The sequence below is a fragment of the Venturia canescens genome, chromosome 2 (assembly GCF_019457755.1).
Source record: "Venturia canescens isolate UGA chromosome 2, ASM1945775v1, whole genome shotgun sequence".
Classification (NCBI taxonomy): domain Eukaryota; kingdom Metazoa; phylum Arthropoda; class Insecta; order Hymenoptera; family Ichneumonidae; genus Venturia; species Venturia canescens.
This window is the reverse complement of record NC_057422.1, coordinates 9,519,827-9,539,235: the sequence shown is the minus strand read 5'-3', so window position 1 is coordinate 9,539,235 and position 19,409 is coordinate 9,519,827. Positions and strand designations below refer to the sequence as shown.

The window sequence follows — 19,409 nt, the reverse complement described above, 5'->3', positions numbered from 1 at the left end:
TATATTACTTTTCGTAAAAGTTGTGATTTTTTTCTTATTATAAATAATATAGAGTTGCGAGATCTAAATGATGGGTAAATTGCCGGCCAGATGATTTGACATAGTAACTTTCACTACCAACAGAGAGCGTGCTCTGAACTTTCTCGGTCCTTTTGATGCTGATTACTTTCAAGTATACTTTGCAGACTCATGGCTTGATACTTTGGTTAGTTGTTCCGTCAATTGCGCGAAACCACCGTATAAATTTAGTATTATTTAAAAACGTTTGTGATCGAACAAAATATATCGATATTTTTCTGAAAAGAAGATAATCAAACCCTTTTGAAAATGTCGTATATGCTATCTCACCTCCACAATGGCTGGCAAGTCGATCAAGCGATTTTGTCGGAAGAAGATCGTGTAGTGGTAAATATATGATATAACCTATACTTTTGTTTGTCAACATAGACAATTCTCATATATGGTGAAGAAAAATTCACAAATAATCTGAGTTCTCATTATCACTATATTATTTAAAGGTGATACGTTTTGGACACGATTGGGACCCCACGTGTATGAAAATGGATGAAGTGCTGTACAATATTGCTGAAAAAGTCAAGAATTTTGCGGTTGTGTATCTCGTTGATATCACCGAAGTACCGGATTTCAACAAAATGTATGACTCAACTTTTGTTTCGTTTTCATGGATTAAGGTGTTAAACTTATCATTTGTACGAAGAAATTTGAGTTAAAGAGTTAAACGAATGCTTTCAATTTTGTTCATATCACAGAAAAAAAATGTATAAATCCAAAAAAATGAAAGAGCTTTTTGTCATAAAATATTTGAAAAATAGTGAAGATGCTTCAAAGTTATCAACATGACTATAGTAAAAGAATATTAAGAGGAAATCACGTATTTGACAAATATTTTGTAATTAAACAGGCTTAAAAAATGATTTTCTAAAAATTGAATTCTTCAATGAATATGCAAAATTTTTATTGACTGAATTTTTATCATTTACAGGTACGAATTGTACGATCCGTGTACTGTAATGTTTTTCTTTAGAAACAAACACATTATGATAGATTTGGGCACAGGTAATAACAACAAAATCAATTGGCCTTTGGAAGATAAGCAAGAAATGATTGATATTATAGAGACGGTTTATAGAGGAGCGAGAAAAGGACGGGGTCTTGTCGTTTCACCGAAGGATTATTCAACCAAATATCGTTACTAATTTACAGTCTTTACAAATTGTATATTTATCTATCACATATGTATAGTTATAAAAAAAAAGAATTAAGGATAACAGTATTTTACATTTGACAACAAAAGTAAAACGGAATGGAGGAATGATCGAGAGATCATCGAGAGAAACTAAAGAAAATTAACGACCGTTGTATATTTATACAAGAGTAAATGACACAAAGTTATTTACATTATTTCATTTGGTTTGTCAAAAATCCATTGGCAATATTAAATTTTTCTTATCCTAACGAATGTTTCCTATTTACACTTTTGATTTAGTGAAAACATCGATGCGATTGAAAGAATGTAAATAACAATGTCAATGATTGCTTAAACAATATTGAATTTATGTACAATCTTATGCGAGGTGATGCTTATGGAAATGACTTATTTTTAGGACACTATTTTGAACTGCGTTTCAACTGCTTTGGTCTTGCGGTTTTCTTTTGTAAATTGATGGTTTTTTCAGGTGAGAAGGTATTTATCACACGCCTCTCTGATAGTTGAACAAAATTAATACACCCCATCCTCAAAAAATGTGTTACTTCTTTTTTTTTCATAACGAAGTGTCGTGCTCGAGCAAGTCTGGAAATAATGGAAAGTTTATGTTAACAAGAGTCGTCTGTTAAAAACTCAAGGATCAATGAGACGAATGAAGTTTTTCATTACTTTGAATAACGCACGAATCTTCTCCCCGTCCGAATGCGTGAGTTGATTTCGAACGTAACAACGGTTGCATGTTTTCGTATAAAGACGTCGTCGAGCCTTCCGATTCGGTAATGTCGAAACTGATGTCGCTACTTTTCACCTCCGGTGAATCGATGCTGATATCGTATATGGGATGATCGTGTGTATTGGATCGACCTTCAAAAATCATGTTTTTACACATCGATAAGAATCAAAGATTTGTTAAATTCGAATTGTTCAAATTTTAATTATAACTTACCGATAAGTTTTGGGCAAGGCCGCGTGTCAATGGCACTCGTTGATTTCGCACATCTGAGGCCTTCAATCAAACAAACGTACATGAGAGGCAAAATCGCAAAATCTTGGGTCCAAACATTAAATTCCATTTTTTTTTTTTAGTATAACTAGGCGATTTAATCGCGCCCAATAAAATTTTGCTTTACATTATTTAAAAAAATAATAAATCGGACCTCAAAATTTTTCGAATCGGTAGATGAGTGAAGAAATTAAAAAAAAAAAAAAACAAAAGATTCTCGTTTACTCAAGTTAGAATAAAATTCCTCTTCTGCGAAATTTATTGAGAATCAGTTTTCTTCGCTAGTGCTGTGCACATCAAGTGTTATAAGGACAAATTGCTAGATTGTGACACTTGGGAGCAGACAGAATTACGTCGAAGTGATAATCCGACTTCAGCTCTTTTGAGCTGCGTGTAAAATTGGAATAATCGATGATACATAACAGATTATGTTTCACCAATTATTTACTCAACTTTCAATAAAATTAGTCTTTTTACGAAATTTATCGAGAATAATGATTTTTCTTCATACCTCGGTCGAAAGTACGCACTTTCGGCCCCGATTTCAGGGCCGAAAGTTCAACATTCCTGCATTGGTAAAAAAAAAAACACGCTCGCTGTGACAGCGGGAGCAAAAATTTTTCTCTGCACACCTTAGTCGAAAGATAACATTTCTGCGCTGTCAAAACTGCATGCGCTTCATTTGTCTCGGCGGGAGCAAAAACTTTTTCTTCATACCTCGGTCGAAAGTACGCACTTTCGGCCCCGATTTCAGGGCCGAAAGTTCAACATTCCTGCATTGGTAAAAAAAAAAACACGCTCGCTGTGACAGCGGGAGCAAAAATTTTTCTCTGCACACCTTAGTCGAAAGATAACATTTCTGTGCTGTCAAAGCTGCATGCGCTTCATTTGTCTCGGCGGGAGCAAAAACTTTTTTCTGCATTCCGAAAGGTTTGACGTAATTATTTTTTTTACTTTTGACGTTTGACGTTTGAACAGATATTGCTTACGTGTTTTTTGAAAGGTTGTGTCTAGTCATCTGCAAACCGTACGAATAAGATTATGTTATTCATTCGGAAATATGTTATGGAAATGCCATATTATTTCCAAGCACTATTATCAAAACAGTACAAATCCGAACGAATAACATACATTTATCCTTCCAGATAAAATCAATGTGAAAGCCAAAAATAAAGTGACCAGGCTGATAAAATGAATATAGTCGTTCGGAATAATGATTTATTTTCAGCTTCATAGGAATGCAAATATTCATATTAATTATCTTTGCTAATATCTTGTTTTTTTGATGCCTGCCCCCCCGACCAGCAGCACTCGCTTCGCTCGTGCAGCAAATGTCGGGGGCAGGCATCAAAACATCTTCTATCGATAGTTGCGTATTTCGGAAGAAACGTACTTTCGACCGGCTATGAAGAAAAATAGTATACACCATACGGGCAGAAGTTTGATAGCCCTGAACTGCGCGTCAAATGCCCTCGGCTTCGCCTCGGGCATTGTGACGCGCAGTGCAGGAATATCAAACTTTCTGCCCTTGTGGTGTAATATACTATTTCGCTATTACTCGTCCCCACTCTCGACTTTTCAAAAAAGAACCTGGATTGCCATAAACATGGGGAGGACCAGCTGTCATTGTGACATTTGGGAGCAGACACAATGTTACAGTGAACCAATCAGAAACTCGGAAAAGAGATGACACAATCAATGCATAACAACTCTTCATATCTTACCATTAAACGGATAACACGTCCGAGACGCCAGTTTTGAGGATGGTGTATGAATAGGATCGGCGGACTCCACTGATGTTGAAAAGCTGCTTTTTTTTACTGTAAACATAAAATTTATGACCCGTTGAAAAATTGAAAAAACCAAGTAGAAAATTGAACAGTTTTGTGAGCAATTAACGACGCACATAAAGCGAAAAAATGAAAACACGATGTACTTGTGCTAAAATGGCCTGCGGATGACAACAATATTAGTGACAGTTCACTATGTTTTTATTCACTGGGCACGAACACGAAACAATTAAAGCGAAGCGACACACTAAGCTATCACAACTTGTTGGCATACCTCGTTATTTTTTTGTTTGTTTTGTATTTGTTTTTTAGATTGTTGTGTGCTCTCATTCTGCAGTAAAAAAGAAACTTGTTTTACTTCTATCTCTGTTAAAATACTCGGCTCTTCGCTTTTGATTCGTTTCATTCATCAGTCATTTTCGAGCTCCGCATTTTCAACATCGTTTAAATTTATGTTTTTGTTTATTTTTAGTATCAGTCGATTTGAACGAATTTTACATACGAGTTTCGAGACTGCTGACTAGATTCGTGTTAGAATCTGATGTTTCTTTCTTTTTGTGAGAGTTGTTGTCAAATATTGGATCGACGGACGGAGGTTTGTCTGTAAATAATTTGATTCAAAAGACTTTAAAATCATTCTTTAAAGAAAATTCAAAAAGACGGGAATAGGAGTGATAAATATACTTACAAGTCTTCGAGAAGTAGGGATTTTTAAGTACTTGTTTTATGCAATTATAAATATACGCGTATTGGCTCTGAAAAAAAATTATTATATGAAAATATCAATTAGCAAGCTTATTTCGATAAAATTCATGAAATAATTGAAACATTTGAAACGATGAAAAAATTTCGCTCACTTCTCGTTGAACCATGTTTATCCGATGGTGCCGTAGCCTGTAGACTGTACCGAAAACATCGAGTTTTCGGTTTTCTTTGATGTGTTGCAACAATATATCTATAGCTATCAAAGTGCCTGTTCTACCGATGCCAGCACTACAAGGAATTTCAATGAATAAATTTTGTAACATAATTAATTCAGTCGTACCTTCGCGTGCTATAAATCAATCATTGCATTGATATATTCCTCTGAATTATGCGAACAAACCTGCAATGTACGACGACGAGGCCACGATTCACTCCCATGTGGCGACGCATTATTTGACAAAAATTAATCATCGGATCGAAATCCTCAGGTACATCGTGATCCGGCCAATCTTTGAAATGCAAATGAATTATTGTTCTCTTCTCGTTTTCCTAAAAAAAAAAAAACAAAAAAAATATTCAATTGTGAATTATCTAATGGAATGATCGTTCGACAGGGGATGACATGTTTCGACATTTTTTTAAAATCAAAATTTAAAACAAACTTTTGTGAAATTCTACAAAACTAAGTTTGGCAAGATATTTGTTCGGTTACAGAGTTATGAATTTCTGTTTCAGTAACGATTTTAGCTGAGAAACGTGCGTCACTAATCCTCGAGTTATAACATAAATATTTGTATAAATGCTCACTTTTTGGAGAATGAGTGTTCTTTGCGTGTATGTTTTATAATCCAATTCGGAAGTACATCTTATCGCCATGTTTTCATAGGTAAACGTTTCCCTGATAGTGGGAAAATATTGGTGACATTTCTCCTGGAAATGCGAAGTAGTGAAGACAATTAATGTAACATTCGTCACAACGGAAGTGGAAAGTAATAAAAACGATTGTATAATAGACGAACCTTATTTTTCTCCACGAGCTGAGTCAACATAACAATTATTTTGACGTCGTACTGGTCTATCATCCGCCAAAAATCGTAAGTTGTTTCTTCCTTGGGACCTTGGCAAGCGATATAATCTTCGTCGCCCGAAAATCCCTTTAATTTTCATGTAAAACGAAATTTTTTCATACGAATTGAAACAAAAAAATAACCGAAGTGCAATTAATTATATGAAGAAACGTACCTTTATGAAAGACGCGTTTATATAATCTGTATTTGGATCATTGTCGATCACTTCGAGTTTGACCCTCGAAAAATCATCTGGAAATGAGATTTTGAACAGTTCTTGACACATAATTCATAGAGCGTTTTCAAGGGTGTTCGTAACTGCGAAGCTTACATGGCAAGATATCAGTGTATCGATTTTTTTTTCTGTTGGCTTGCAAGCACGCCGCGTTCGTGGGCATTTGAAGATCAACACTGAGTGTCTGTAGCAACTGATATTCGTTGCTGAGCTTTCCTGGATTATCAGCCAACTGTTGGCAGTGAGCGATGAATTTTCGTCTGGTGAATGGGGCTGGTACGGGGGATCCGGTCATATCGGAATGTAAGAATCTACGCAGCACTCTGTAACACAAGGAAATACGAGAAAGTGTTTTTATTTTCAAATAATACGGAAAAAAATCTCTCTTAAAAAGCTAGACACGCACTTTTGGTCGATTGTCAAATGAGAAAAGGAAGTTTATTTCGTTTGTCGAGCTGATTCCTTGCACGAAAACCTAAGGAATGACAGTCGCGGAAATAATCGTTATCTCAAAAATCCGAGAGCCACAATACGTTATCAGACACAATTTCTCGCTTTTTGTTTAATCAGCATCAAGTTCTGAGGAGAGAAAACTTTACTCAGGCGTTTTTAATAATGAGGTGTGTCAAATTCGTGCGTCACGTTTTATTGGTGACGAAGAGAAACACACAGAAAATGGTAATGCGAAGATATCCGTATGACTTTTAAGAGAGCACGTACGTGTGTAAAATCGATCGTCAATCAGGATACGCACTTTGTCAGATAAGCGAACATCGACTCGGTTCTCCACAATTCCGGCGGAGTCGTCATTTTTTAATATTTGAAAAAAACGTCTGCTCCAAACTAGAACTCGTGCAGGTTTCCGACGTTATAGAGAGCGGCGTGTTTCAGGGATGGAAAAAAGTTAAGATATCTCGTTATTGCACCTTCGAGCAACGTCGTACAAAAATATCCGTGACTAAAATAAACCTCAACTTGTATTTGGGCGGCGGAACGTTCGGTGGACTAGCCTTCGAGGCACTCCGAGTATATTATCTTCACTATACTGCTACTAGAAAAGGGAAGCGTAAAAGAGAAAAAGAGGGAGGGAGCGAAAAGGGGATAGAACGATGGTCGCGGAGAGTGAGAAAAATAATACTGAACTTAATCACGAAAGAGCCAAGTTCGACGCGAGAATAACTTGTACGAGAACGCAAGTTTCGACCTTGCTCATTTTTTATGACGTTCGTTCGCAACATAGCTTACTCAAAGTTTTCAGTCAACAACGTGGGCAAGACAAATATTGATTCCTTCTGAGTAAACTCATCTCTCTTCTACAGGTGTCTATTGTTTTAAAATTTCAATCGTAATCACTAATCACACTGTCAATACCGAGTCAAACAATCGCTTCCTATTACTATTGAAACAGCAGCTCTGCCCACCATCTTTTCCTCATGAGTTTATCAAGGAACTATTGAATTTTCAATTTTTACTATACTCACACTTGCAACGAACATTTTCGTACGAGGAGCATCATTGTTGTGAGAATTCCAAGAAAGAGTATTCCAAATATCGTACCAATTACCAGTCCTACTTGGAGCTCGGCATCTGCATGAAATTTTCGTTATGGTTAATACGACGAAGAATACATTTTTTGTCTTTTTCGTGTTCCTCAAGGTGCAGATTATCGAATAATAGAAAAACTTTTTTTTTTTCGCTTACTCACCCGTTTTAACCGTGAAAATGACAGAGTCTCTGTATCCACCACTCGTGAATGCTCGCATTCGAACGTCGTACCACGTGTCTGGATCAAGAGGCCCGTTGCAGTAAGAACGCTCTTCCTGGTTCGATGATATTTCCGGACAGGTTTCCGTGTCCTCGCCGAGAACGAATTTCACCGCCTTCAGACTTCCGTAATCGGCCACATATGCTGCAATTAAATAACCGACGAATTAATACGAATAATCTGACAATATTTCAGTTCTTCAAAAGTTTAGTCGTTTTTATAGTTTTTTGTATTGTTGATTACAAAAAATGATTAAAAATGATTGTATTGATTATTAGTTTTATTGAAAGCCGATTTTTTTTGTTAATAATTACTAATTATCGATAATTCATTCTTTCATTTTTATTTCAATTCTCCAACCAATTTTTGATGGAACCGAATTGTGGAATAGCCGAGTTGACTAGATCAAAATATTCGATAAGGAAATATAGAAAAATATTGAGGTCAAAATGACTCACAGAAATAACAGTCAGCCCCGAATTTGACTGCTTGATATGGAATCGTGAAATGTTCGCGTTTCGATTCAGACCACGTTGCAATGTGAGGTTGCAAAGCGTTCTCACAGTTGGAAGGTTCATCAAACCTTCCAAAGGTTTCGTTATCGTTGAACTTGCGTTTCGCAACTATAATTGCGTAGCATTGTATCGTTCCACCTGTGTTGGGAAATATTGGTAACAAGACTGTTGCCGTCGTTGTTGATCTTCGAGCTTTCAAGGGATCGATGCTTATCAAACGAGTGTAATTCTCGTTCGGTTGTGGCGGAACTGAAATCCGTGAGATAAAAAATTAATGGCGATTTCCCAAATTGAAATAAAAACTTTTTTGTCATCGCAATGAAGAGGACAGCGGATTTAGCTTCGACAAATTTTTATCTCCAATTAATAAAATTATCATCATTCATTACTCCTGAAAGCTTCGAAATTCTTTGAGATGACCCACGGTCTTGAAATATTTCGTAAATAATATTTTTCTTACTTCCAGCGGGGAAAGGGATCGTCAACTGAGAAACATCACCAAGATAATCGTAATCTGCCACTTTAGTCGCAATTTCAACGTCGTAAGTGAATTCCTCTTTCAAACTGTCTATCATAAGAGCACAGGAATTGTTGACACAGTTCGTCGTTTGATAGGCAGTGTAGTTGAAAGTGTGCTCTTCGAAACCCTCTCGTCTGCCAGTTCCGATGACTTGATAATGTTCAATAACTTTGGAGTTTGCGAGACAAGGTGGGCCCCACATAATTGTAACGTCAAGTAAATTCGGATCCGGAGTACTGCTTATCATGTATGTTACGTTTGTCACTTGACTCGGAGCTCCAGCCGGCGTCGTGTACGATTCTTCGGACGCACTCGGGCTTCCGAAACCAGCCTCGGTTGCAGCGTACATTCTTATCCTGTAAAGCGTCATTGGCACTGCATCCAGCAGATGACTCGTTGCATTACCATCGTCGATCGTTATGTTCTCGACGCTGTCAGTGGGCTCGACGCACCCGGCCGGACTATGCAGTATAGTATAATGTCTGATTATAGCGATTATGAAACGCGTCAGTACTCCAGGCACTATCTTTGGCTTATCCCACTTCAATTCGATGCTTGTATTCGTGATAGTCGTCTCCTCTGCCGGCTTCAAAATTGGAGCGGTTGGAACTACACGAAAAATAATACAACTGGTCAGTTTATGACGAGGGATGAAATCTTCGTTCAGCTTTTTTAACATTGGTCATACAAATTTGTTAAAAAATCGACCGGTCGGATCAGAACAATTGAATTCTCAGTTTTCGTACCGTAAAAATATTGGTCTCAAGTTTTATCATGTATAAACTTTAGTAACTCCTTACCACTTTGTAAAGTCGTTACTGTGACAGGTGAACTGATCTCTCGACTTCGACCTCCAGCGTTAAGAGTGGCACCGTGACATATGTATCTCGTATATGGACCGACATTGCCAACAGTAGTGTATTTCTTTGCATTTACGATTCCATGTTCTATAGTGAAGTATTGACTAGCTTCGTGAGAATCGTAACCTTGACCAAGAGTTTTATTGACGGTGCACAAGACGATCAGAGTCATTGAATGACAGTTGTTGGACTCGTTCGTGGGGATCCTCCACCAGATCGATATCGTGTCATTTCCAGCCGACGGTTTTTCGAATGGCACTGGTGCATCGGTTACTAGTAAAGAGAGAACGAGGAAATTGTTAACGAAATAAAGTAAGTTGGCAACTGCATTAAAAATCGTGGGACTTTCTAGCGTTGTTTTCAATCGATTCCACTTTATCCACAAAAATATCGTAAATTGTTCGTTCAAGCTGTTGAATATTTGACCTCGTGACATATTTTTTGTTCTACTATTTTGAGGGGGTGTTTTCATGCGCTTCACTGACCATCGGGAGCTGTCGCGTTGGAATAGGCACGCCGCTCTTCGCTTTCGCCGCCATGCCAAACCGCCGATATGACAATTTCATAAACAGCGCAAGCCTCCAAACCCCGTAGAATGATCGAAGTCTCATTGGTTTTTTTAGTTTCATTCACGTGGTTGCGAATCCAGCTGACACGATAATGATCGACGCACGTGTGGCCAATGGTTTGGTTCCAGGTGACATTGAGCGTGTGATTTCCTGAGTCTATAGTCGGCGGTGAAGGTTGGCCAGGAGCTGTAATGAAAAAACGAAAATGAAGAAAAGAGCTCGACGGAATACAACGAAGAAACGTTACGAGCCCAGAATGAGCGACTTACTGACAAATTCCGTTGTGTCGTTCACACTCGCAGAGCCATAAGGACCCCTCGGACCAAATACGGTCAAATTGAAGGAATAATTCCAGCAAGGATTTAAATCTTCCTTCGTAAACGTCGTTGTAGTCGTGTTAGCCTCGGGGAAACAATCGTCGTTGTGACAGACGTTGATTAAATAATTAGCCACACAATCGGTGCCTGGCATGCTCCAGCTTATCTTCAGTGAATTGTCTGTTTTATTTAGTATTTTAAAGTCCAAAGCATCGTTGCTGACTAATTAAATTGAAAAAGAAAAAAAATTGAGTATCACGTTCTGGTCGAAAGCAGCCTGGCAGAAATTTTGTTTGAAACAGAGCCGAGAAAATGATCTGTTTTACCATTGAATCCAGTCGTCCCTCTGCCCACTCTGCCATCTCCGGTATCATTTCCGATGTACGGAGTTACTGTTACTTCGTAAGTCCTACAGGGCTTCAGACGAGGCAAAATTATTTTGTACGTTTCCGCTTTCGTTTCAACTTTACATGCGCTCTTGGTGGTGTCCAATTCCCATCGCACTCGATAATAAATTCCATCCAACGAACTGTTGGGCTTCTTCCACGAAACGGTCAACGAATCCGGTTGATACGTGTCTTCCACATTCAGGCCTTCCACGTGAATGTCACTCGTGTCTGCTGAGTATAAACATTTTATTTTTAAAAATTATGGCTCATTATACTTCGCTCCAAAATATTAAAATAAAATTCGAAAGACAATTCGGTGACGATTCTGGCCAAGTATTCACAAAAAGCCTTTTTTACGAATCGATTTTTTTTTCTCATTACACCTCTCAAATTTTCGAGTATTCAGCTAAAATTTGAAAAATCGTTTTTTTCGTATGTTTTTCGTGTCTACCAGGGAGTAGGAGATTTAAAAAGTAATCAAAAGTTGTAAAAAAATTATTTCAACTTTATTTGAATTTTATTAAAAATTTAATGAACATCAAGTCGATCAAGAATTTTCTTTCGTTTTTTCCAAATACTACGTTGAATTTTTTTTTTATCAAATCTATCCATTTTTTTAAGTTTGAAAAAAAATTATGATTGAAAAAAAGTTTAACTCAAAAAAACGATTTCCATTTAAGAAAAAAATTTTTAAAAATTGCAAAACCATCTTTGAAAAAGTAAAATATTCCAACATCGTTTTTTTGGATTTTCCTTTCTTCGCTAAGAATATAGAGATAAATAACAAAGAAGGACAAAAATCCCGAATAACATTTTAAAGAATATTAGCCAATTCATTTTATATAATTTTTTTTTTCTGTGTCGGTGGTGTCGGTGTATCGTAAGGTTTCGAAAGAAACTGAATTTTTCAAATTTTTAAATGTACATATGTAGCCACTGTTTTTAATAATTCATTTAATTTTGTATTAAAGCAAATTTGTATAATAATAGAAAGTTTGAGGAATGAAAAAACGAATGACACGATGAAACAACATGGAATAGTTCACTGCACGAGACTCAAATTATATACTTTGGCTCTATTGTTACCTTTCGGTGGTTCCGTCGTTGTACCGACAGTTGTAGTAAGTTCGTTATCAACCGATTTCGCATTACTCAACGGAAAATTTGAAGTGTAGGACGTCGGAGATGGTTCGATCAACTTGCACGGAGGGTCTTCAGTGGCTTCGAGGTCCACATGCGTCTGTTGTTTACTGGGATTAGCGAAAACATCGTCGTAAGTATCAATCACGTTGTCAGAATCCAATTCCGTAAAATTTTTTAGGTTAGTTTCGTCAAGACTCGAAAAATGATTTTCTTTGTTCGATTTATGATCACTGGGAATCGAGAACTGTTCGGCTTTCTCGGTCGTTTCGCCGACTGTGGATTTTTCGGTTGTGAAATCATTGACGAGACTGTTCATCGACGGCGTAGGAAAATTTGTCGTTTTCTCGGTGACAAATGGCTCTCGAGTATTCTTTGCGTATTGTTTCGTCTGCGATGACGCACTTGTTGATTCCGTACGTTCTTCGTACGAAGTAAAACTGACACTCGTTGCCGTTGCCCATTGTGGCTTTTCTGTGACTGAATTTGCCTCGACGATGGAGCAAACGATGTGAAAAAAATAGACGAGTGCATGCAAACACCGCCGGACTTGCATATTTAACTAAATCCTGTAAAAAACGTTTCAATCAGGACATCGATGGTGTTTTGGTTGAGAAAAAGGGCGCGAGCCTCGGATTATAAATACGGATATGTTTTATCGAGCAAGGGGAGCGAATTAGTTTATGCACTTGTCGGTTCTGAACTACTTGAGAAAAACATTCGGGCCCATGAGACTTAATGTAAAACACACAGAGTTATGAAAAAGAAAAAAGCTATCGGTCTAAGTGCTCAAATGGTGCGCAGCTTCATAAAAATTTATCTTTCTAAAGAGTGTACATAATTTTTTTTTCCAACGGCGAGCCTAAGGAGAGCTTCCGATAAGATCGAAATTTTCGTCAAACATTTTATCTCGGTCAACAAGAGCGTCCCCCTGATGATGCCTCACGACTTATCTGATTTAGAGCAACCGAGAGAGAAAAAATTACTGGTTTTTCTTCTACAGAGAGGTTTCTACACAGTATTTTAAGGTAGTATATCTATACATATTTTCGGCTTGGCCGTTCTGTTGTTGGGTGTATCGTCTAGATTTGTGGACCCCTTGCTGCGCTCCAGGTAACTAAAGCCGCCAACGAAATTTCACCCTCGGAGAGAAAAATCCATTATATCTTGATTTTCCGTAATATTTACTTCACCAATGAAAAAAGGAACATTACGATTTTCCTCTATCACGTGTCGGAGGCATTAAGAAATTCTTGTCGAATCAGAAGATCTGACTCTACCTCGAGTCGATTCCGAAGTGGCCTCGTAACCAAAACGCTTATTGAGAGAAAAAATTTTCTCAACTTCTTTTGTGTCTACTCACCAAAGCCGATCTCAGTCCGGGCCGGAAAAATTATTTTCGAAAGAATATGCGAAGAGTTTTGAAAATTGAAAAAAAACTCGCTAAAATCCGATGCGAAGAAAATATAAAAACTTATAGAAAAATAGCAAATTACGAAGCTGCGAACACTAAGGGAAAATAATGAGCTTTTTTGACACTTGCCTGCAGCTCTGAAATCTCTTATCGGCTGACAGCAACGAAACGCGTAAGTTCTTTTCAAGGTATTTTTTTCTATGACAATACCGTAAAAAAAATCGAAATTCCACGCGTAATTTATTCAACTAAAGTCACCGGGTCGACAAATAAAACGATGGTTAACAAAGTGGTGAAATTTTTGTTCTACCGCGAGAAGATTTCTCGAGTAGCTTCGACAGGTTAATACGTATTTACGTCAGAATTGATATACCTGTAGGAGTTATGAGAATCAGATATTGTTGCTCAGAATTGGCAATGTTATCGCACCAGCAATTGTTCGAGATTAAAGCGAAGACCGTATCTAAAACGTGGTTGATTCGTGTCATATTATTTTTGGTTTCACGTACACGCACAAATATCGTCACCGATGCGACCAAAGTGAAATAATCCGAGTAACACACGCACACAAACAGCCGAGCTTAGCACATCCTTCATATTTTTAAAGTTTCGTAAATTGACACGTTTGTATATTGGATGCTCTGAGGAATTATAGTTTTCGATAAAAAGTAGGGGAGAGAGAGAGAGAGCAGAGCAGCGAGTGCGGAGAAAAACGAAGCGGCAGAATAACTCTCGATAACCGAAGACTGTCCAATAGACACTGACAAACTGACAACTTTCCGGCTCGTCATCAGGCGTACCCCCTGGTCACTTCAATATCGCAGATAAGGAAGAAAAAATAAGACAAACAATTGTCCACCACTCCCGTCGACCGCTGTACCTATCCGCGGACGCACTTTATTATTAGTTGAGCTTGGTAAACACGAAGCTTGTATCAAAAATACATACCAAACACTCTACATCGACGAGCCCTTAAAACAGAGATTTCTATCGGGCGATAACACGCAGTAGCTGACAGAGAGAGAGAGAGAGAGAAAGAGAGGAATCCTCTCGCGATAAAGACAATAATAAATTATTAAAAGTGACAACGAAAAACCGTTACGAGGAATTCTTCGAGCATCGTCAGTTTCGACCCAATCGATCGAAGCCACGCGCTTCCAATATTTCATATGTTTTTAAACGCGTTGTGCACATACAGCTAAATACAGCGGCGTTAAAATCGTTATTGAAAACGATCAATTCCGAAGGTCTTATTGATAATGAGGCTCATTTTTTTATGGATCCAGACAAAGCTCTCTGGAATCGTTGGTAATTCGAAGAATATTATTTATAACGTGCAACAACGCATTTTATCGATATCTCCACGATTGTATATAGATAACAGTGACAAGTGAATTGTGACGAATTCTAACCATCAACGCGTGCAATGCGAAATAAAAGTTTACGAGAAAGTTCAAAATATTCTCACCTATTCTCACCGTCGTTGTATTAAATCCTATGGAAAACAGGATTTTTAATAATAATTTGAGCTATGCTTAACCTTTTACATTCCTTCGACACTTGAAATATGTTTTTTTTCACATCAAAGTAGGCTTAAATAACAAAAAGAACGTGCGATCGAATTTTTGTCCGTTTTCCGGTTGCTGGATGAATCGTCTTGGAAGTACAAGACGAGACTAAACAGACGAGAAATTGAGGCGAATAGTGGACGAGAAGAAAAAGCAGAAAGTGAGAGAAAAAGAGGAAGGAGAGAGAGAGAGAGAGAAAGAAAAAAACGAGCGTCGAAATGCGGTTGCTGCTGGCAGGGCGGAATACGAGAACACGAATACGCGAGAGGCTACGGAGCTTCTTCGAAGGAGGATATTTCGTCGACAACCCCCACAAAGAGCCTCTCGGACGAGCTCGGAAATAGTGTAAGAAAAGAGAGCGAGAGAGAGGGAAAGTAAGAAAGGACCATGGTGAGAAGAGCCGTTTTGGGTACATGGGACCGTGGAGCTGTGAGTACACACAAACATACATTTTCACGAATACATATTCCGATGTATACATGACACGAGAAATGTTATTTGGTGTGCACACATGCACTTTACCTCGAGAAGAAGGTCCGGGTGTATACACATAAAAGGTCTGAAGGACCTCTAGAAGACCGATTTTTTCTCGTATTTTTTTTTTGTAAGGAACACCTGCGCGTCCCTTAACCCTTATAACGAGCCTCAGATTTCTTCAGATCGGTGTCTTCGGAGTTTTACTATCTTTATTTTGGGCACTCCGATTTTTATTCGTGAATTTCCGAAACTTCAAGATTTCTCGAATTGTTAAAAATTTTAGCACGAATCGTCTCTGTTGATCGTGAATTTTTCTTCCTGTTTATTTTCTTTCCATTTTTCTAATTCTTCTTTTACCGATTTTATATTTTTTCACATTTTTAGAAGTTGCGGTTTCGTCGGACTTCTCGACGAGGGACGAACTTCAAAACGTTGTCCATCGAATTTTTGCGTTCACACTTTTGCTGTTTTTATTCAGAAAATCATTGTTTTGTTCTCTACAGCCTCGGAACCGAGTTCTCTCGAAGCCCAATTCATAAAATTACGCGGCGATTCCATTGTGTATTCTGTGCTTGCTTCCTTTCCAGTGCCAACCAAAATGTTTGCTGCGACAGTTTTGACGATCTTCTCAGGTACAAGGACTGGGTTTATTGTTTCGATTTCATCGCACTTTGGCAAAACGGACTTCGGAGTCGACTCGAAACCGGAGATCCGGAAAAGTAATGACTGCAGGATATGCGACCACGCATCCTGTCTACGTGCTCTTTTCTTACCATCTCTTCTCACACATCTGGCAACAGTATGTTGTGGGATGATGGTACTCGCCCTGTCCCAGTTCCGGCTTCCTTGAATAAGCACCCAAACTCGGAAATAAACAACTGTTTTTCAAGAAAAGACAATTTTGTTTTTCGAGTCAGGTATTTTCACGAGAATTCGTTATCGTACGTCGAACTTTTTGGTTCAAAATTCATTCACGTTTCAGACATTTCTTTAATGAAAGCATGATCGAAAACAACTTTGCGAAGTGAATTTCTTTCGAAATTGCACATTTAAAAAAATCGGTTTTGACGTTTGGAGGTTACGAGGCGAACATTCAAATTGAAATACTGTGATTTTGAGTTTCTGTGACAATTATTTAGATGTGGAAAAAATAAACAAGATCTGATGAAAAACACCATTTTTGTCCATCTCCAATTAATGACAGAGAGCTTTCGATTGTACTTTTATCGCGCTCAAATTCCATTCTTATGATTAATTTTATAACACGAAGAGGATCACGCGGGAGAAAATATAAGGGAACAAGAGAAGTATGCTTAGTTTCATTTTTTTTCAATTTTATTCTTTTTTTTCAAGGCAGAACAAAGGCTCGTGTAAAATACTGTGTAAATAGTAAATTAGTAGAGCCTCTGTGGCGGTCCCATGGATGATTTGATGTGCAAAGATCGCACGTTTTGCCAGTGTTTCTTCAAAAGAGAGACGAGGAAGTTGATCGACAGATGTACGTTCTGCACCAACTCGTCTGGCGTCATTTCGACGTGTCCAACAGCCACAGACAAGCACAGTACCTGAATTGAAAAAATTGAAATTTATGGCGTTAACAATCTTGTTAAAAAAGTTTTTTTTCCAAAAGATAGGCATTTTAACAGAAATTTTTTAAATTCTTGACTTCTCTAAATTTAATAATCCTCGTTGGGGGAATGCAATTTTTTGCTTCAATTCTCCACATTTTCATGTTTTCTCCAAAACTTCAAGCAATAAAAAAATGACGTAGAATACTGATTTCATTACCTTCTTCATCTGGAACTTGATCGTTGCTTTGACTTCATCGATTTTTCCAATCATGGATTCCTGATGAGACAAGAGACCAGGGAATTTACCGGCTTTGTTGAGACCGGGTCCAAGAAGTCTGGGAATCTGTTTGATCAGAGATTCGCTGGCCAGGAAAGCGTCGTACTTCTTAGCTATGTAGGAAAAAGAAACGAAGACACGATGAGACACTCAATCCTTTTATTCTGGCTGATGCTGGATATAAGTTTTTCAAATGTTTCGACAGAGATTGAAGTGCAAGGTTATTATACGCCATGCCCACACCCAGTGCTGAATTTTATCTACTTCCGGTTACGACCTTCACTGCCATGTGATTGAACAATGCAGGTGCTTTTGAGGAAGAGGCCCTCGTTTACATTTTTTTTTTTTAATTAGCTTCAGTGAGTATTTATTTAGAAATAAATCAATCATTGTATTTTCGACTTATTTTGTATGTTTATTTTGATGAAAACGTCTTGGTTTTCTTCTCTAAGAATTTTGTCCATGATTTTGATTAATACGTTACCTAATTTCTTGACAAGTTTCTTGTTCTTGTTCAATTTTTTAAGGGCCTCAGCGTCCATGAACGGAACATTGTTAGCCTTGGCTTCGTCACAATGCTGTTGATCTCCCAAAATGCAAACTTGCATTTTTGGTCTAGGGATGTTCTTTAGCCTGAAATTTGCACAGACAAAATGAGATTATTGAATCTGGAAGTTTTGAAAGCGTTCCACAGCAACGGTTTTTGTTATCGATCTGATAGATTGACGACCCTCAGTAATATGGTGTTTGCAACACTTAGTATTCAGATAATACATGCTATAAAGAACATCATTGGGCATCAAATTACTTTACTATGAAGAAACCTCAGGGTTTCTTTTTTCAATGGGCGCTTAGACGAGTTAAGCACAAAAAATTTGAAGATTTTTTTTAAGATCTAATGAATATTGATTTTTCCAAGATTTGAACACAGAACATTCATGATATTAAAACAAGATAGAAATACAGTGAGAAAATTTGTTTTCGATCAGAAGCAAAAAATATTTGTGAAGTAATTCCGTCTTATAACGTAAATTCAAATATAAGAAATGATTAACATTTTGGAAACAAGTTTGTTTAAACAGTCCAACAATTTAAATAAAATTGCTCGAGTGTACGAGTTTCAGAATGGGTTCTTCATCACTATGTTCTACTCAGAATAGACTTACCAGCAGGATCATCGCGAGGAAGATCCTGAATATTAATTAATGGTAAAAATACCTCCCCAATAATTTTAAGACCCTGGGTAAAGGTCCGCCGAGTGAAGCTCAGCTCCCTGATTTTTTATGAGACGATCTTTTCGGTTAGCCATATTGATTAGAAACATCATATTGAAAAAAAAATTGCCGAAAAGAACCCTCAATATCAGGTAAAAACATACTTGACGGTGCCAGAGAAACGTTTGTCCTTCTGCGGATCATAATTCTTCAATCCAATTTGGAGCTCAACAGTTTCCAAGAATTTTCGCTTCTTATCTTGGGAGTTCTGAATTGCTGCATTGACACACTCATAGAGAGTATCACGCGATACTTTGGACCTGAAAATGTTGGATTTTCGTTATTTTTGGCCCACGAGGTCGTCACAATTGAATTTTGTTTTCTCAGTAAAAAGATAGTGGATAGAATAAGAAAAAGAGAGAAATTAAGTGCTAAAGGACAAATGAACTTGGTCCAGAATTTTGGCTCGACACGAAAATGTGTCACGCGTCCGACTAGGCTATGTTCGGCCCTACACCGCCTTTGTCTTCTACAATTTACAATAAAAATATTGTTTCACAATGTGACACCGAACGCTACTTTATAATAATTCGGAATCATATTTGTTGAATATTGCAGGATGGCAGTTGAAAAGTTCGATTGAAAAATTACTCACGTCATGATTACCGCGACGAGGACGACGCCAACCGATACGACAAACGGCCTCGACGACTCAAACCGGAAAGAAGTCAAATGGGAAACGACCGAGTACTCCGAGTAGTCATCCACCGCTGCGTCGACAGTAG

At 37.7% G+C, this 19,409-nt stretch overlaps 3 protein-coding genes across 4 annotated transcripts; 1 reads left to right on the top strand and 2 right to left on the bottom strand.

The window, feature by feature from the left end:
- The first annotated feature begins 186 nt into the window (after positions 1–186).
- On the top strand, positions 187–2,712 carry Dim1 (thioredoxin-like protein Dim1). 2 transcript variants are annotated; one of them, XM_043411096.1, is made up of 4 exons: positions 187–405; positions 519–655; positions 1,004–1,697; positions 1,796–2,712. In XM_043411096.1, the coding sequence occupies exons 1-3, from the start codon at positions 328–330 to the stop codon at positions 1,215–1,217; spliced, it is 429 nt and encodes a 142-aa protein (XP_043267031.1). In that variant the 5' UTR covers positions 187–327; the 3' UTR covers positions 1,218–1,697; positions 1,796–2,712. The 2 variants fall into 2 exon arrangements, with proteins under 2 accessions (XP_043267031.1, XP_043267030.1); XM_043411095.1 differs by having other exon boundaries at positions 1,004–1,705.
- Positions 1,367–12,555, bottom strand: Ptp52F (Protein tyrosine phosphatase 52F). The gene is made up of 21 exons (XM_043411072.1): positions 12,050–12,555; positions 10,901–11,194; positions 10,527–10,796; positions 10,174–10,443; positions 9,629–9,961; positions 8,769–9,437; positions 8,252–8,557; positions 7,734–7,937; positions 7,510–7,615; positions 6,125–6,351; positions 5,969–6,045; positions 5,746–5,880; positions 5,534–5,656; positions 5,127–5,275; positions 4,879–5,014; positions 4,710–4,776; positions 4,524–4,622; positions 3,956–4,051; positions 2,175–2,234; positions 1,898–2,092; positions 1,367–1,813 (listed from the first exon to the last, which is right to left on the bottom strand). Exons 1-21 carry the CDS (start codon positions 12,420–12,422, stop codon positions 1,785–1,787), a joined length of 4,218 nt encoding a protein of 1,405 aa, XP_043267007.1. The 5' UTR covers positions 12,423–12,555; the 3' UTR covers positions 1,367–1,784.
- A 4,324-nt stretch (positions 12,556–16,879) lies between these two features.
- Positions 16,880–19,402, bottom strand: RpL10Ab (ribosomal protein L10Ab). The gene is made up of 5 exons (XM_043411093.1): positions 19,280–19,402; positions 18,789–18,944; positions 17,895–18,043; positions 17,351–17,523; positions 16,880–17,127 (listed from the first exon to the last, which is right to left on the bottom strand). Exons 1-5 carry the CDS (start codon positions 19,282–19,284, stop codon positions 16,957–16,959), a joined length of 654 nt encoding a protein of 217 aa, XP_043267028.1. The 5' UTR covers positions 19,285–19,402; the 3' UTR covers positions 16,880–16,956.
- Between the last annotated feature and the right edge of the window lie 7 nt (positions 19,403–19,409).

Bases quoted from the DNA above. Each gene is read 5' to 3' on its own strand.
- Dim1 (XM_043411096.1), top strand. From the start codon at position 328: ATGTCGTATATGCTATCTCACCTCCACAATGGCTGGCAAGTCGATCAA. The intron at 406-518 runs GTAAATATATGA...TATTATTTAAAG, and splicing joins CGGAAGAAGATCGTGTAGTG to GTGATACGTTTTGGACACGA. The intron at 656-1,003 runs GTATGACTCAAC...TATCATTTACAG, and splicing joins GTACCGGATTTCAACAAAAT to GTACGAATTGTACGATCCGT.
- Ptp52F (XM_043411072.1), bottom strand. From the start codon at position 12,422: ATGAACAGTCTCGTCAATGATTTCACAACCGAAAAATCCACAGTCGGC. The intron at 5,881-5,968 runs GTACGTTTCTTC...TGAAAATTAAAG, and splicing joins TAAACGCGTCTTTCATAAAG to GGATTTTCGGGCGACGAAGA. The intron at 4,777-4,878 runs GTGAGCGAAATT...ATTTTTTTTCAG, and splicing joins TAAACATGGTTCAACGAGAA to AGCCAATACGCGTATATTTA.
- RpL10Ab (XM_043411093.1), bottom strand. The intron at 18,044-18,788 runs GTATGTTTTTAC...TGCAAATTTCAG, and splicing joins CGTTTCTCTGGCACCGTCAA to GCTAAAGAACATCCCTAGAC. The intron at 17,524-17,894 runs GTAACGTATTAA...TTTCCTACATAG, and splicing joins GAAACTTGTCAAGAAATTAG to CTAAGAAGTACGACGCTTTC.